Source organism: Nuphar pumila, chromosome 13 (genome assembly GCF_984573655.1).
Source record: "Nuphar pumila chromosome 13, dmNupPumi1.hap1.1, whole genome shotgun sequence".
Lineage (NCBI taxonomy): Eukaryota > Viridiplantae > Streptophyta > Magnoliopsida > Nymphaeales > Nymphaeaceae > Nuphar > Nuphar pumila.
Window position 1 is genome coordinate 92,367,685 of NC_143261.1, and position 17,891 is coordinate 92,385,575.

Sequence of the window (17,891 nt, forward strand, 5' to 3'; positions counted from 1 at the left end):
TAACCCGAATCTGAAAATGCTCTGATTAAGCGAGTCTGATCTAAACACACATTCAGATCTTACTGGAAGGATCTGAATCCAGAAACGATATGATGAATTTGGATAGGATATCCAATGTATTCAATCTGTTGCACCCTAATGTGGAACTTAAAATAGAACGGAATGTGTTTTGAATTGGATTTGGACTTATATTAACACTGTGCAGATCCAATAGAACCATATCAATTTGTTTCTGGATTTGAATATAGCTTATCGGATCTACTTCAAATTTAAATTTGGACATACTACTTAAGATTCATGATCAACCATGATCCCGACCATACCTGATCCATTTGCACCATTACTCCTAAACAGCTATGGATATGGGCCGGGTACCGGTCTCCCTATTCAAGGATAGTTTTTTTCTTAAAGGCAAGCTGGGGTTAGTCAGATCCTTACCAGTTATACAACTACACCATTGGGTTTTGAACCTGCAACGTCCCAACACAAGGTGACGTGCACTAGATGCTCCTACCAGACAAGCGACGCCCGGTTGGTCTATTCAAGGATAGTTGCCTCTTGCTACTACCCATATAAAAAGCATATTCGGATTAGGGTCCTAATCCAACTTATTCTAACACTTTCTATACATTGTACATATTTGTTCAAATAAAATTTACGATGTTGAATATGAATTGGATGGATAGATATGATCAGATCAAGTTGGATACGGATAACCGTCCCACCCCCTGCAAAGCAAACCCCAGGTGAGGTCACCGACACCCAAGCTCTTATGGAGCCCACCAGTTAAAGGCACCTGCACACCCGGTGGGAGTCGAACCTGGGATGAAAAGGTCAGCACCTTTACCCCAGGCCTGGTGCCACTCAGGCAACCCAGGCGGGTGTTGAAAATGTTGTGATAAATTTAAAATGCACTTTGGGATAAGTATCTTGGAAAATTAGCAGCATATATAAATTGAAAAAAAATGTAAGAATACACTTTATATACAAATATAACAAAATAAAACTTTGAAAAAGTGTTAATAACTTGGAACAAAAATGTAAGTTTGGCCTTAGAAACTAACCATTTGGATAATAATCAGTTTCAATCAACAAGTGTAATTAATAACGAGGCTAAAAATTCCAAGCAAGCCCAACCAAATCAAAATCTAGTAGTAAGTGGCACACATCTAAGACCTATTATTGCACTCATGGAAAAGCCAGAATTAACTTAAAAAAAACTGAAACTCTCTCGCCGAAACTATGATATTTTGAAAACAAATTACATTGTAACATGATTTTTCAAGCTTTTATCAGCTTGTAAAAAAAACACAACGAAATAATCACACAATATTTTCATAATATTGCCCATGTGGCCACTGTCAATGGGATTCTTCCACAACCAGCTGCGCGAGCCAACCGCCCCCGCACTTGACCCACTTTAACCTCAGTTGGTCCGCTCAAGTTTACAGCCAATATATTTAGCACAAAACTGATCATAAACTATTGCCAAACTGATAATTCTGTTTGTAGCAACTTCACTCACACTGAATAGAATTATGATGATGACCTACTTCTCAACTTAGAGAGAGAGAGAGGAGGGGATGGGGTGACAGAGAAGGGAAAGATCTACAGATAAAGAGGGCATATGGGAGACAGTAATGGGCAATAGTCAAAGACTAGTAACAGCAGCAGTACAAAGGAGCAGAAACTAAAGGCAGATTAATAGCAGCAGCACCGATTTTACAGATTAGAATAAAAGAGTGGCCTCACTCAGCAACAAAACACAAAGAAATACTTTATGGTTTTATTCCAGCAGATCTGCCATATTTCGTGACTGCTGCCTCTTCAGGCCTTCTTGAATACGGTCCTTGATGGCCGTCTCCTGTAAAAAGAACATACCATATAACCTTGAAAAACGAAATGAAGTAGGGAAGGATCATCATAGAGTAACTGGTTCTTTTAATTTTCCACTTATTTGAAGACTAATAACCATCGCAAGTGGCTTACCATTATATGGCACCCTTCCTCAAACTTCTCAAGAAAACCAGCAACCCAGCGATCAGCATTCTCTACCCAATCACTGTGATGCATACCGGCAGTCTTCAGCTGCAATGAAAGAAAAACAAACAATTTCTGTCACATACCGCACCATGTCATTTGGCAAAAACCTATGAAGCTTTAAAAGGTAAACCAAAACCCAGAAAAGCACGGGCAAAACCTGTCACCTAGGTACGGATACAGGTATGGGTACAGAGGGTACGACACGGCAATTCCAAACAATGTGGGTACGGAGACACGGCTATATATATATATAGTAGTGAGTAGGTGCTTGATGGGTTTTTCGGCTTCTCTGATGCTTTTGACGCGGTTCCGGACCTATAAATGTGTTGGGCATGGTCGATTTACTAAGAATCCACACCTGGATCATGTGTTTTTGAAGAAAAAAAAAAGGATGTTCGGAGCATTGAAAATTTACAAAGATTTTGGACAGTTGATTTTTCAAACCTTATAAAAACCCACCCATGTGTCAGAATCAAACACTTCTAAGAGCTGAATAAAACCAAGTACATAGATCATATCTGTAAGGTCAGAATTTAAAAATAAAATAAAAAAGGCTGAAAAACCCATCAAACACGTTCACCAAGCTCTCTCTCTCTCTCTCTCTCTCTCTATATATATATATATATATATTAAATATCACATAAATACAAAATAAACTGAATATAATCTAAATATATATGCTACATCTAAAATATATATTATAAACTGAAAATATAATTATAAATTATAAACTAAATACAAACATGTATGTATGGAGGGAAAAATGGTGTGTCCGGGTGTTGGCGCATGTTGACACGGATACAGAGGGCAAAACATGGTGACAAATATCGCGATATTTATGAAAATCTCGCGAAAAAACACAAGAAAAATTGTAAAAGTTTTAAACAACTAAATCTTGCAAGATTTTTTTTTTTGACAATTTCTTGCAAAAATATCGCGAGATTTACTACATTTCAAGATATATTGCTGATATTTTTGCCACACTTTTTATGTTTTTTTTTCATGGTTCTTTCAAAACACAAAAAATGCTTGAAACCCTAGTTACCATTTACCAACTTATCGTCTCTGCTTTGCAAGGGGTGACTGCAACCGGACAGCCGAAAACCAGTGCATCTCTCTCTCTCTCTCTCTCTCTCTCTCTCTCTATATATATATATATATATATATATATATATATATATATATATATATATATATATATATATATATATATATATATATATATATATATAATGGTCGGCTGAGTTTTTGATTGCCAGAAAAGGGGCCAACCGAGTGACACCTCCCTCTCTCTTGCCCTAAAAAGGGGCCAACCGAATGGCCCCTTTTCAAGCATCGCCTCACTCTCTCTAGCCGAAGGTCCCTTTGTTTCTTTTTAGTATTTTTTTGGATGGATTTTGTTTGAGTAGTATTTGAGTACTGAATGCATCTTAATCGCTTCGGCCTTTTTTCCCGTTTTTGGATCTTGTGATGATCATGGTACGAGTAAATATCATGGGTGATTTTATTTATATGGACTTAAATATAATGGCTTGCTGCAATTTTGGACTCACTTTCATAAGAATTAAGTGTGGGGTCTACAACGGTGCATAGATGATGAGCTCCTCATTTTGTTTGGGTTATGCTGGTCAAAAGCTCATGTGTCAACAATGAATAAATATCTTGGAGTTTGTCTTATTTATGTGATTTTTTGTATTTTTCTACAATCATTCTACAATTTTTATGTTATATAATCTTGCTTAATTACGAATTTTTGTTTTCCTGTTTGTGTACACACCAGTGACCTCTCGCCTCCTTGCCTTTTTTTTGCTAATTCTTCCAAAATTGTTTGTTCACTTCTTCCCTGTATAATGTGTACGAGATTCCTCAGTCACTACAGTTGTATATATACCCACCCATACAATGGGGCATGCTCTGTTTCTGCTTTGACTGCTTAAATGGAGTTTGTGCTTGCAAAACAATAATGGAATGCTTCTTTATCTTTGAAAGCTGTAGTGCTATTGGTCATTTTGCAGAGAAAGTAACAAGAAATAGTACCCATAAACTGCTCATAATGTAGTTACTAATCTATCTGAACCTTGCTTTGGTAAGTTATGACTTATGAGAGGTACAAACATATTGTTAAGACTTTGAGTACTCTTGGATACTTTTGACACCCTAATGTGCTTGTATTTGCCAGGCATTGGGGGACCTAGGGCTTGTTGCAAAAGCAAGCCGTCAGACTCAAGGGTTGATGAAAAAGCCTGACCCACTCACAGTAATTAATGTTTTGAAGACTTTCCGTGACATTGCAGAGGTGTGCCTTGCATCCATTCTTTTGATAATTAATGTAACATAAAATTCAAGATGCCTGTGCATGTTTGCATATTTTAACTAGGCTATGACTGTGCTGCCTTCATATAGTATGCTATTTTAGTAGACATTTTCGTGCTTGGTATATCTTGCTAACCTATCATACTTTAAGCATTTGTCTAGCTTTCATTGATCATTGGTAGTTAGACAGGTAGGATGTAATGGGAAGGATATGAAACTTTCACTCATTCAAACCATGTCCATCTGTCTTATATGGATGATTGCACAAATACCCATATAAAATGTAAGTAGATTACGGATGTACAATGCAGTACCCGGCTACATCACATGGATATGGCTGCAGATACAGGGATACAGCCATTTTTATGATGCTTCGAATATGATCAATATATAAGAGGATATGGAATGGGAATCAAGATGGAGTATTTGTGTAATATAGGTACCAGGCTGGGCTATAAATATGAATATGGTTCATGAAAATCTTAACAAAATAAAAAGTTGAAGCCATGTCTGAGCATATCCAACTCATTTTTATACTGTAATGTATCTATGTGTATGCTAGACATAAATGGATAAGATATGGATTGATCAAAGCTGCATTTAACCAAAGAACAGGTTCCTGATTCATCTTTCATTATAGACACTAAGGTGAGCCAGAGTTACAGGATGCTTCCAATATGATCAATATATAAGAGGATATCGAATGAGAATCAAGATGGAGTATCTGTGTAATATAGGTACCAGGCTGGGCTATAAATATGAATATGGTTCATGAAAATTTTAATAAAATAAAAAGATGAAGCCATGTCTGAGCATATCCAACTCATTTTTATACTGTAATGTATCTATGTGTATGCTAGACATAAATGGATAAGATATGGATTGATCAAAGGTGCATTTAACCATAGAACAGGTTCCTGTTTCATCTTTCATTATGGACACTAAGGTGAGCCAGAGTTACAGGATTCAATGGGCCTGCCAGTGAACTATGAACTTGTTAATGCTATCTGAATTGCAGGCTGTTAGTGACCTAACTTGCTAAAATCAGGCTACCCATTTTTCTGTTGCTGAGCCTTTAGTGGAAAAAAAGGAATGAAGTTTTATGCATGATTTTTATGTAAACGAAGAATATTTCTTTCTTCTTCCTCTAGAGACTAAAAATGGGTTTGCTGCTGGTCGAGTGTTCAGGAAACACTTGGCACTTAGTGCCCCCTTGACCCCAATGATCTGTGACTTTGGTGACCATGAGGTGAGTATCTTCAATAACTTATGATATTCTGGCTTTGTGATAGCACTGAGTTTTGTTTGTAGCATTAGTTCAGTGTATGAAGAAACAGCTTGAAGCATGATGGTAATAATTCAGATGAGTATTTAGGGAGGTATTGAACTTGCAAGTTTATTTATCTAACCATTACCTCGACTTTGTAGCCTATTCCGTAGGTGTTAGCAGTTTTTTGCATGTTTTCTCACATGCTTATATGATACCAAGATTGTACCATAATATGCTTTGAGTAGAATCACAACAAAAAAATTTTGTCTACTAATCATGTTCATTTTAGTGATAAAGTGTACACAGATGCAAATTAGACTAGATCTTTTTTTCATTAAATTCAGTTTGATTACATAGCATGCCCCATTAGTGCATGCAAAATGTTCTGGTTTGATGCATTCTGCTAAATATTTGATGTGTTTTAATGATGGATTAAAGTAAAGGATTACAGAGAAATTAGTTCTGAAACAGAGCATGCCTCATTGTGAATTTTCTGCAGCATAGTTATTTTAATTTAATGTTATTGAATCCATCATTAGGCACTTAATTTTGAGCCATTTGGGTGCCCCTCCTAAATTCAGCCTATAGTTAGTTTTATATTTATTCATATCATTTATTTTACTTTTATCGTTTTATGTAGGAAAAAAGATGGGGAGACCTAAAGATGCATTATAGAACCATGCTACACTACAATCAGATGGTCAATTACTTTGCAACTATTGTAAGGTAAACTTTAATGGAAGAATAACACGATTTAAGTATCATCTTGCAGGCATACCAAATAAGGATGTTGTTGCATATGGGCATGTATTGTCAGATGTGAAACATCTAGCATTGACTTCAATTCATAAATTAGAGTCCAAGCCACACAAGTTATTTGTCTGCTACTGAAAACGACTCAAATTCTACTTTTATAGGAATTTCTTCTACTTCTCCAACTATACGTATGGATCAACGAAACACTATAAATGTTTTTATAAAGAAGAAAAAGAAAAAACATACAGATATGTGTGTAGCGAAATGTATTTTCATGAACAATTTGCCTTTTAGGTTAGCTAGAGATAATGCATTTAAGAAGATGGTTAATGTCATTGCAAATTATGGACTTGGATATACCTCTCCAAGTAGTGAAACAATTAGAACAAAATGACTTCAAAACCTAAAAAGACAAGCTGTAACATTTATTGATGAGGTAAAAACGTCACAATCCATATCATGATGCACTTTAATGTCTGATAATATGGACAGATAAGAAAAATCGTTCACACATAAATATTTTATCCTCGTGCCCTAAAGGCACAATATTTTTGAAATCTAAATGTGCTAAAGGGCAAAAAATTGGTGAATATATTGAAGAGTATATATCAGCTACTATTGAAGAAATTGAATCAAACAAAGTAGTTCAATTTATGACAGATAATGACTCAAATTACTTGAAAGCAAGAGCTGCAATGAAAGTAAGATACCCTCATATTTTTACATCATCTTGTGCTACAACTGTATTGATTTAATGCTTGAAGACTGTAATAGTCACAATCAATTTTGTAATTTATGAGAAATTATACAAATGATAGAGAGATACAAAGGCTTGGAGCTATTCGTTTTGCAACTATTTTTTATGTTGGTAATCTATATTGAAAATGAAAAATAAGTTGAGGTTTTTGGCTGCTTCTTTTGAATGAAAAAATTTAAAAAAGGATAAGAAAGGAGAAGGCAAAGATGTGACTGATATTATACGAGAAGAGTTTTGGAAAAACAGAAGAGAAATAATAGCAGCAACAGAACCACTTATAAAACTTTTGAGGATGATAGATGAGCATAATTCTACCATAGGCTACTTGTAATGAAGACATAAATCGTGTTAAAGAAAACATAAAAAGTTTTTATATATGTCGAGTAGATAAATATCTACGAATATGAGACATCATTGATGGTAGATGGGAGGTCAACTTGAGAAGTGACTTATATGTTGTTTCTAGGTATTTAAATCCACAACTTTTTTATAATGGTCTTGTGAAGATGAACAATGAAATTATGGAAGGATTGAAGAAAATGATGAAAAAGATGGTTGATAAAGAAGATAAAAAGGATGAGCTTGCTTTAGAATTGACATATTATCATTCAAAAGATCCAAAGATCTTTAATGAGATTACAATATCTCTTTTTTGTATTGCACATTCACGTAAGTTTCAATTTTGATTTGCATTTTATAATTTTTTTATTTTAGAATATATTATTAATTTCTCATTACTTGCTTTTGTTTTCATTAGGGATATAGTGGAAAATGAGTCTAGTAAATGTCCCTAATTTGAAATATATAATAATTAAAATGCTTAGTCAACCATGCAGTGCATCTGTATGCGAAAGAAATTGGAGTGCATTTGAAGCGACACATACCAAAAAGAAAAACCATCTTGAGTCAACAAATCTTACTGATATACTTTATGTGCACATGTACATATACATGCACATGCAAAAGACTTCAATTGGAAAAGAAGCAAAAAAATTGGGCCTATTGTATATGACGACATTGATGCATTTACATATGACTCAATTGAAGAAAGGAATGAAAAAGAGGAAACATAAGATGAAGATGAAAGCATTGACGGCCAAGGAATTGATGAAGACACTTTTGATTCCACTTTTGATTTCTTAGTTAATAGCAAGTGAATAGTCTTTTTGTATAAACTTGAATCATTATGATATTTGTTTTCTCATGAACTTGTGATCATTTTCTTTTTATTTTTGATACTTGATTATTGATACTTAATGTATGGTGATTTAGTTGATGCTTGATATTTATTTGAATGGAAGTACATTTGATGCACATGCTTGATACTTATTTGATGTTTGATACTTTTTAGATATGGTTAGTGGGATTGAAAATAGATTTTATATTTTTTTGCATGTAAAATTAAATTAGTTTATTTTTTTAAAAAATTTAGATTTTTGATAATTTATTTGATTTTTTAATTTTTCCCAAGATTTTGCTGAAAAACACTCGAGAAATATTCAAAAAGTTGAAAATATCGAGTGTCCGAGTACCATATTCCCCTCAAACAGCAAAATACATTCTAAAGTTTGGATCTTTCCACGTCAATAAATTATTCTAGCAATTATAATCAATGGCATGCTTGCTGATTCTAGTTCCATGCCTGCAGGTTATAAGCGGTGCAAGACAAAGTGATAGGCATGCATACCTTCTCCCCCATTTTTTCTTGTTGCTCTTTCACCTTTTCACGCAGCTTGGTTATTCCCATGTTCACTCTCAGCTGTTTCTCCTGTTAGTCACAACACAAGCAGCAAACTGGCATCAAGTGTATCAGACAATGAAGCAGGCCAGGGAGCTGAAGGAAAAAAACTGTGCACCCAATTACAGGTGAACAGAGACAACAGAAAACCCTATGTGCATCTTTTTGTATCAATAAAAGCTTTATAAACATGAAATTGTCTTAGCATACCTTGACGTAGCTGACACCAAGATCCTTTCTTGAATATCCACGTGCTAGATTACGTGTAACATACTGATTGTAATCTTTCAGAATCCTCATTATAATATCTGATGTGGAGACTCCCTCTGTTCGCTTAGTTTCTTTGAATTTCCCAACGGCCTTAACCTACACCAGAGAGGAAGTCACATCACATGGTGAAAAGAAGATATACAAAAAAAAAAACAGCATGTATTGGAAACCCACAAATTCATAGACATCCTTGCCAGACCCACTTGCATCTGCATATCTACATAAGACCAAGAATGATAATAAGGATTCTTTTCCAATCGGAAAAAAAAAATGCATATATAAACAGGTTTATATTTTCCTAGAAGCAAATACTGTAGCTCCAAAACACCAACAGCATTATTAAGTATGATCTTTTCTTACGGAAGGGAGTCATGCGCCACATAATCTATCTTGTGCTTGTCAATGAACTCCTGAGTAATGACCCAAGGAGCATCAGGAATCACTTCATCAACCCACCTAACAAAAACACCAAGCATGTCAACAACGAAACATCTCATACTAACAAAAAATAGATAGGATAAAACTGAAAATATGATCAAATGTCATTCCTATTTTACACAGTCAATGGGATTATTTCAACTGTTCAACCACCAGCACTGACTTGTTAACATGTCTTGGCATACTTTGCCAGTTTCATCTTCATGGCTAGCTTAGATGAGGACTTCAGGACTCGGACAAGAAGTAGCATGCTAAGATGGCACAAAATTCTTGTACATTCTCACTCCATGAATGCAGATACAAACAAGCTCAGTAGTTATACATAATTACTCTGTAAAAAAACAGACAACATACTCTAATTTCCAGGGAAAGGAAAAAAAAACACTGTACACTTTCTCAACATTCTCATGCATTACAAATAACCATTTTGAAGTGTGCCACTGGTTGTTAATATACTCAATACACTTCCAGAACTTCTCTAGACTCAACCAGGTCTATCCATTCACTTTCTAGTAGAAACCTATGTCACACTGACTCGGCTAGGGGGTCGACGCACCCGCGTCGACACGCCCCGACACGGGTGCGGCTTCGGACACGGGGCAGACTCGGTCAACAAGTGTTGGACTCAGTCAACGCACCGGAGCAGAGTCCGTCCACTTTATAGACTCGGTTAACATTGACCGAGTCTATTTTTGTCTATTTTTTAAGGCAAAAAAAAGATATTTTTATATTGTTATATATTCACATATATGGCTTAAAACCTATGTCACATGGGTGCGGGTGCGGGTGCAACACGGGTGCGACACAATTTTAAAATTTTTGGACACGGGGACTCGGCAATATATATATATATATATATATATATATATATATATATATATATATATATATATATATATATATATATATATATATATAAAATTTTATTTTATTTTTAAAATGCCACAGCACAGTCTGTGTGACTGTGCACAGTCACAGACTGTGCACTGTGCACACTGCACAGACTGTGCACTGTGCACACTGCACAGACTGTGCACTGTGCACACTGCAAGACTGTGCACAGTCTGTGACTGCAGCACAGTCACAGTCTGTGACTGCAGCACTGTCACTCTTTTTATATATATATTTTTTAAATAAAAAATATAAAAATTTGGTTTTTTAGGGACATTTTTGGACTCGGTCAAAGTTGACCGAGTCCAAAATGTGGACGGACTCGGCCTGGACTCGTTGACCGAGTCCGACTCCGCGTTGACCGAGTCTGGGCCGAGTCCGAAGCCGCACCCGTGTCGGGGCGTGTCGACTCGGGTGCGGCACCTCCTTAGCCGAGTCCGTGTGACATAGCTTAAAACTCCATGGCCCTTACTCAATCCTAAGGGGCCTCTTGCTTTTTTTGCAGAAAGGGGGCACTCACATGGAAACTCAAACTCAGGGTAGGGGGGACCTTGTTACGCAAACCGCGAGCAAGAAACAACCAAAGGAAACAATAAACAAGAGAGAAAAGAAAGAATTTATACAAGGCAATGGCGACATCCCTAAACCTAAACAAGTCGGGCTTGATCCATAAGAAATCGGATCTCAAACATAAACCCCAGAAAAATTTTCTTCCGGGGGGCGCTGCCCCCTTACGACCCCCCGCCAGGACCCGCGTCAGGGGGAGCCCCCGGACCCCCCTTTCTGCAAGGGCAAAAACTCTGAATCAGGCTCCACAACTCATCAGACCTCCCTATCGATGAGCCCAGACCTTGATCACAAAACTCGAATACTCTTTGAACCAACAGGAAACCATGAAAAACACAACTAGTTAAAGTAAAAAAGGTAATATCCACCAAGACAATCCTCCTCAATGGTGGTTGTATATTGGCAGTGTCATCACTTTACCATTATAATAACCACAGCAAATGGAAATCATTACCAGCCTCTGTTATGAGTGAACATTAACAAGTTCGGCAAAATTAAGTTCTTAACAATTCAAAGGATACCATGGCAGTGCCCAAGCACCAACAATGACTTAGATTTGCAAAAAGTACAATTTGCAAAGTTAGTAAAAACACTCATGCTGGTGCCAAACTTTGGAGGACAATATCCACATATATGAACACACTGGATATATATATATATATATATATAGTCGTGTCCAAAAAAATTTGAAATTGCGCCGCACCCGCACCCATGTGACATAGGTAGAAACTAAAGTTATAAACCCTATTTAAAAATTTAGGAACTTTCCTAGCTAGCTTTCATTTTGCTATATACCTTCTTTAGTGGAAGAAGACTTGCCTGACAGGCGAACAAAAACCAAGACTAACAAACTATGCTCCAAACACATCTTTTAACATGCAATTGCTTCAGTTTAATGCAGCCAAACAGTTTGGAGTGACAGTTTATTCATACCTCATACCCTGACAAGGTACTTTGTGCTAAGACACCAACATCAACAGACTAAAATTTAGCAATGAAAGATTATTAAAGAATCAAAACCATGTCACAACAAAGTACTGTTATGCATTTGATGGAATTTCTCATATTTCTCTATGTTAAGGACATTAATTTGCTTTATCAATTAAATGATTCCTAAAACACCTGTTTGTCTATCCCCATTTTTCTTACTTAGAAATATGTTTCCTGCATTGTTGATAAAGCCTGTCTAGCTTTCATGTTCTTCGTCAAGAAGCTTCTCAAGTTTCAAATAAAAAATTCTCTATGAATAGGGATGTCAACGGGTCAGGTTTACCCGGACCAAACCCTATAGGGTCCAGGTATGGTGACAAATAAGAAGACCCAGGTCCAGACCCAAAGGTCCGATTAATACATGGACCCGGGTATAGTTTGTGAAATTTTATACCAGACCCAGGCCCGACCTGAGTTCCGATTAAGACCCGCAAACTTTCAATGTAAAAATGATAAAAAAATATTATTTTACCAGGTATGGTTCATGTAGTTCTTATTGGGCCCGGGTATGGTTTCTCTTATAGTAGACCTAAATAGACCCGGGTCCATGCCCAATACCATACCCAAAAATCTGGTCCAAGTCTAGTTCCACATGGATCCGAACCAAACCTGACCCATTGACACCTCAATCTATGAACACTATGAAGTATGAACTTGGTGTCCATCTTTCATCCTCTCTCCATGTTACTTTTAGAAAATCTCAGACCATATCTCACAGTTTGGTGTCCATGTTTTATGTAAATGAACTCGGTGAGCGAGTCGGTTTTCCCTGGTTATCCCCACCCTCCAAAAAAAAGAAAAAAGAAAAAAAGAAAAAAAAGAAATGCATATGCTTCTTCAAAGAATCTTGTCATTTTCCTAATGCTTCCCCAAAAAATTACTCTTGATTCTCATAAGCTTTTATAATGAAGCAAACATCTTTCTTTTTATTTTTCTTTTATTTTTCCTAATTGCTATTTCTTTGCATAATCATAGTAGTTCTTGATATTTTAGGCATTTATCAGCAATATATAGCATCCATCTGATAACTGCTATTTCTTGTCTAGTACCACAACTTTCTTAACTTCTTGTTTCTCGCTTGACCAGAAGATGTGAAAGTGATCTACTGATTGGTGGGGATTTCTTGAACTGAAGGGCGGATACAAAGGAATGCAAGAATGTTCTAAGGCAACAACTGTGACTGGTGGATCAAGCATGATGTCCAGGTCTCAGCCAGCGATGAAGGGCCAAACATAGGTCCACGTAGATAGAAAGAACAGTTTGGATCACCAGTGGCAAGCAATTAATTGCATCATATTCTCTCGTGATCTGGCTGAACTTTCTGCCAACAAGCCCTAGTAACTAGAGCACTTTGCCAAAATTAAATTTCATGTTAAGGACACTAGAACATAAACCCCAAAAATAGAGAATGAAAAGTGAGGAAAAGGAAATGTCATAACATAACAAACAACGTAAGGAAAAAAAAACAGACTTCAATGAATAGGAAAGCATTTTTTTCCTAATGGGAGAGGTTAATAAGTCTGTTAATTGAAATTGATTAAAGAAAAAGCCTCCACCAACAAGAGCTTTGAGTCATGCAGTTACTACCACAATAACTACAGCACAAAATCAAATTACATGCCCAACATCCAAGGACGCTTGTTCATGGTGAAAAAGAATTATCTTAACTATAAAATTACTTCACCATAAATAGATTTATAGCATTATCATCTTTTGAAATTAAAAAAGAAGAAGAAAGGAATGGTGTTACAGTAATCACTACTTAGAGCTGAGGAATAAGACCTGCAGTGACGAAGTGATTCACAGCGCTCAGATTCTGTCATTACAGTTTTCCCCTTATACATGTGTGTCACCTCATCATTACAGCAACCAACAAGCAGGTATGTGTTTGGGAACCTAAAAATGTAAAGGGTAAGTTAGCCGAGGAGAAATAATAAAAAAATTTACTTCAAAAAGGGAAGAAACAGAGGATGAAAATTGCAATAAAATAATGAAGAGGTGACAGAAAGAGCCACATAAAGTGCAAAAAAGGAATGCTAGATATTGGTACAATGAGAGCTACAATTAGAAGTACAATCAAGCATCCACGTGATGGTATTTCCATTCCATTTAAAGGGTTGGCAGTTCCATTCCATTGTAAATCTCAAGAGAATTTGACTCATTGAGTCGTCAGTCGACAAGATTCATAGAGCAATCAAGTGATTTTAACCAAGAAGTCCTCCACAACCCAATTTATAGAAAAGGAAAAGTGAAAAAAAGAAAAAAAAAGGAACACATAAACTACGTAAATGAAGATAACAGGAACAGTTCCATATCGACCAAGATAGAAATATCTTTTATTTTAAATCAACCTCCGATGAAGCCATATAAAGCTACCAGTGCAGGCAATTACGTATAAGCAATTGTAGTAAACAAAAAAAAGCTCCAAACTATGTCCAAATTAACTTAAAACATGAAATTACGGATTTGATCAACAATAAATAATAACGGGAGAAAAAAAAAAGAAAACTAAAATTCCATATTTCATACGAAATAATCCAATAAGCAATACAGAAACACTAACTACATATTTCCTCCACAAACAAACCATCGATCTAAATTCTGCTTCCAGATGCTTCACACGAAAGACCGAATTCGGCCTCCATACACGGATTAGGAATCCAAGAAAAATCGGCGATATCAAACAAAATCACTAAATTCCCTATTTCCTCAAGAACGAAGAACAGTGAAATCTCTAACTTCATGCTTCAAAAGAACAGCTAACGAAACAATTCACGCACTACTTTCATACTTCCTCCACAGCAAACAAAAAAATCTAAACTCCAACTTCATATGCCTCGCTCAAATCACCCATCCAAAACCCTATTCTCGGACTTCCATCACGGATCAAATCCCCGAAGCCCCAATTCCACACCTCCTCCCAATGACTCTTCGAAGCCCCGATCCCATCAAATCCCTCCGATCACAGAAAACCGAATTTCCGAACAAAATCGAGAAAAAAATATCCAAATACAAAAAGCAAGCAAAGAACGGAAATCCTCACAATTTCTTCGCCTGCTCGAGCGATCGTGCATGTCCAAAATGGAAGACATCGTAGATTCCATCTGCGTACACACGGACAGGCTTGTCGGCAGACGACTCCGGGTGCGAACTCGCGGGCGACGGGTGCGGCTCGAACCTCTCCGAAGGCGTCACCGGTTCCTCGCCGGATTCCGGCGTCTGCGACTCCCTGTCGTTGGACAGCTTCTTCTTCGGCAAACGAGCCATTTCCGGCCGCGAATGATCTTTTCCGATCCGACGGTTCTTTCCTTCCCAATCGGATGGAAGTTGTAGCGCTAATGGAGGAAGAGGAGAGAGGTTTTTGGAGGGAGGAAGGCGGTTTTGGGAGGCCTACAAAACCGCTCCTCCTCAGGAGAGAGAGGAACAAAGAGACCGCCAAACGTAACTCCTCAGCGTCCGTTCATGGCGGGAAAGGAAAAATATATATTTAATTAAATAATAATGACAAAAATGAAAGGAGCAGAAAGAAATTAGTTTCCTTTTTTTTCCCTTAATTTTTTTAATTCTATCTTATTCTCCTTTTCCTAAGATCCGCACCGTTCATCTTTTCCGTACGTATTTGTGTCCTTTTTATATTTAAATAAAATTTATTGGCAATTAAGAGATTGATTAATTTAAGAACTTGTGGTTACTGGATCAGCTAAATACATAAGAAAGCCGGATCCGGATTGGATCAGAACAGCCAAAATTCATAAAAGTAGCATACTGGATCTGGTCCGTTTGCATCCTTAGTCACATAAGTCAGAATCTGCTATGACTCGCCGATAACTCTTTGACATGTATGGTTATTATTTTAATACTTGTTAATAATATTTATATATATATATATATATATATATATATATATATATTAAAACTTCAAAAAAAAACATGTGCTTCAAATATAATATAAGGAAGCAGATCAGGTCATGCTGAAAATGAGCGTTTTTGCTCATGCTGACATCGTGGCCATCCGATTTGCATTTTAAAAAGCTCAAAAGTCAACAAAACCACGTGGCATTCATCCAAAATGCAAACAGACGGCCACGATGTCCGCATGAGAAAAAACGCTCATTTTCAGCATGACCTGGGGTATAAGTAGGGGTGTCAACACGTCGGGTTTGGCTTGGACCTAGTTTTCCGGTATCAGGTCTGGACCGGAGTTTAATCGAGTCCACTATTAAAAAATATACTCGGCCCCGATAAGCACTACATGAATCAGACCCCATAAAACCACATTTTTTTTAATCATTTTTACATTAAAAAATTGCAGGTTTTAATTGGAACTCGAGTCAGGTCCAGGTTTGGTATGAAAATTCACAAACTATACCCTGGTCCATATATATTAATCGGACCTTTGGGTCCAAACTCAGATCTTAATTGGTTCTTATTATTTATCACCACACCCAGACCTTTTAAGGTTTGGGTCGGATCGGGTCTGGGTTCGTTGACACCCCTAGATATAAGATGGTTGTATGCTTTTTTATTTTTTATTTTGTTTTTTTCTTTTCTTGGCCGACTTGGGGCACGTTTGGAAGCGAGAAATATATAGAAAAAGTAATGCAAAATGGAAACTCAGTATGGATTTTTCGACGTTCCATCCAAACCAGAGACTTTTTGGTTGAAAGAGTTTTTGTAAAAAATACACTTTTTGATAAGAAACATTCCTTCATGGAGGAGGTGGAGAAATGTTTCTTAACAAGAAAAATTTTATTTTTACACTCTCCGCCACCCTCACCACCCTCCTCCTCCTCCTATCTCACTTTTTTCACATTGTTTTTCTCATAGTACACAAACAAGCCAAAAACTTTCTTTCTGAAACTTTTTCATATAAAAAACACTTATAGGCAAAACTTTCTTTTCCTAAGAGAGTTTTTATCTCTTCTCGGTGATGTATTCTTTCCGAGAAAGTTGTGTTAAATGCTTGACATACATGCCCTGAAAATGGGCCAACAATGTAGACAGTGATTAATCTAATTTTAATTTTATAAAATAGAGTAAAAGAAAAAGACGTGCTTTTTTCTGGAAAGACAAGATAGGTTAGAAGATTCAAATTCAAGATTGAGTGTGATCTTAATCTGAGAACTGATCTAATTGGATTCATAATTAAGTTTTCTTTCTGTGAGTAATTTTTCATATTCTAAACGTTTCTCTCAAGATAATGATTGGTTTGGTAAATTTTGGAAAGAGACCGAATATTATTTGGTTATTGTTATTTCTGACATTTTGTTAGAAAATAAGTGTTTTAATCATAGTCACAAATATCGGTCTAGGTTATATCTTAGTAAGATAATTTCTTGCAATAATTATATAGGTTTAGTTGATAAATCAAGAAAAAATCCTCAAAAAAAAAAACTGGATGCTTACAAAAATTTTAAAAACATAAAAATAACAAAAATAAGTAGGAAAAATAACATGTTTAAAGAATAAAAGAAAGTGCAACAGAGAAACTCGGAGTACCAATGATCATTGCTGGAAGGACAAACCACCAGACTGGTTTCCTTCGATTTAATGTTATGGGTCTTGATATTCTATTGTAACGGGTCTGGGTCTGCCTAACCCCAGCTTGCTAATAAAAAATAAGTAAAAATGTAAAAGGTAACTCATAATATATATTCTAATTTTATTGTGATATTTTTTCGATGATATCATGACCTGTATATATAAAATTTTGATATTTTTAAAATATCATGATATTTTATCTTTGTTTAATGAAGTTACAGCTATATTATCGCACTTATATCTGTGACTATCCTTCTAATCCATTTTTGTTAACTATGAATGGAAGGGTCAAATAATAGTTTTTTTTTGTTTTTTTG

General features: G+C 36.1%; 1 protein-coding gene across 2 annotated transcripts; it reads right to left on the reverse strand.

The window, feature by feature from the left end:
• Positions 1–1,609: 1,609 nt before the first annotated feature.
• LOC149819188 (choline-phosphate cytidylyltransferase 2-like) lies at positions 1,610–15,399 on the reverse strand. 2 transcript variants are annotated; one of them, XM_089984476.1, is made up of 8 exons: positions 15,077–15,399; positions 13,816–13,929; positions 9,508–9,603; positions 9,322–9,364; positions 9,088–9,243; positions 8,827–8,907; positions 1,990–2,088; positions 1,610–1,864 (listed from the first exon to the last, which is right to left on the reverse strand). In XM_089984476.1, exons 1-8 carry the CDS (start codon positions 15,298–15,300, stop codon positions 1,787–1,789), a joined length of 891 nt encoding a protein of 296 aa, XP_089840602.1. In that variant the 5' UTR covers positions 15,301–15,399; the 3' UTR covers positions 1,610–1,786. The 2 variants fall into 2 exon arrangements, with proteins under 2 accessions (XP_089840602.1, XP_089840603.1); XM_089984477.1 differs by lacking the exon at positions 13,816–13,929 and having other exon boundaries at positions 15,077–15,396.
• Between the last annotated feature and the right edge of the window lie 2,492 nt (positions 15,400–17,891).

Bases quoted from the DNA above. Each gene is read 5' to 3' on its own strand.
- LOC149819188 (XM_089984476.1), bottom strand. From the start codon at position 15,300: ATGGCTCGTTTGCCGAAGAAGAAGCTGTCCAACGACAGGGAGTCGCAG. The intron at 9,365-9,507 runs GTAAGAAAAGAT...GGTCTTATGTAG, and splicing joins GTGGCGCATGACTCCCTTCC to ATATGCAGATGCAAGTGGGT. The intron at 9,244-9,321 runs GTGGGTTTCCAA...TCTCTGGTGTAG, and splicing joins GCAAGGATGTCTATGAATTT to GTTAAGGCCGTTGGGAAATT.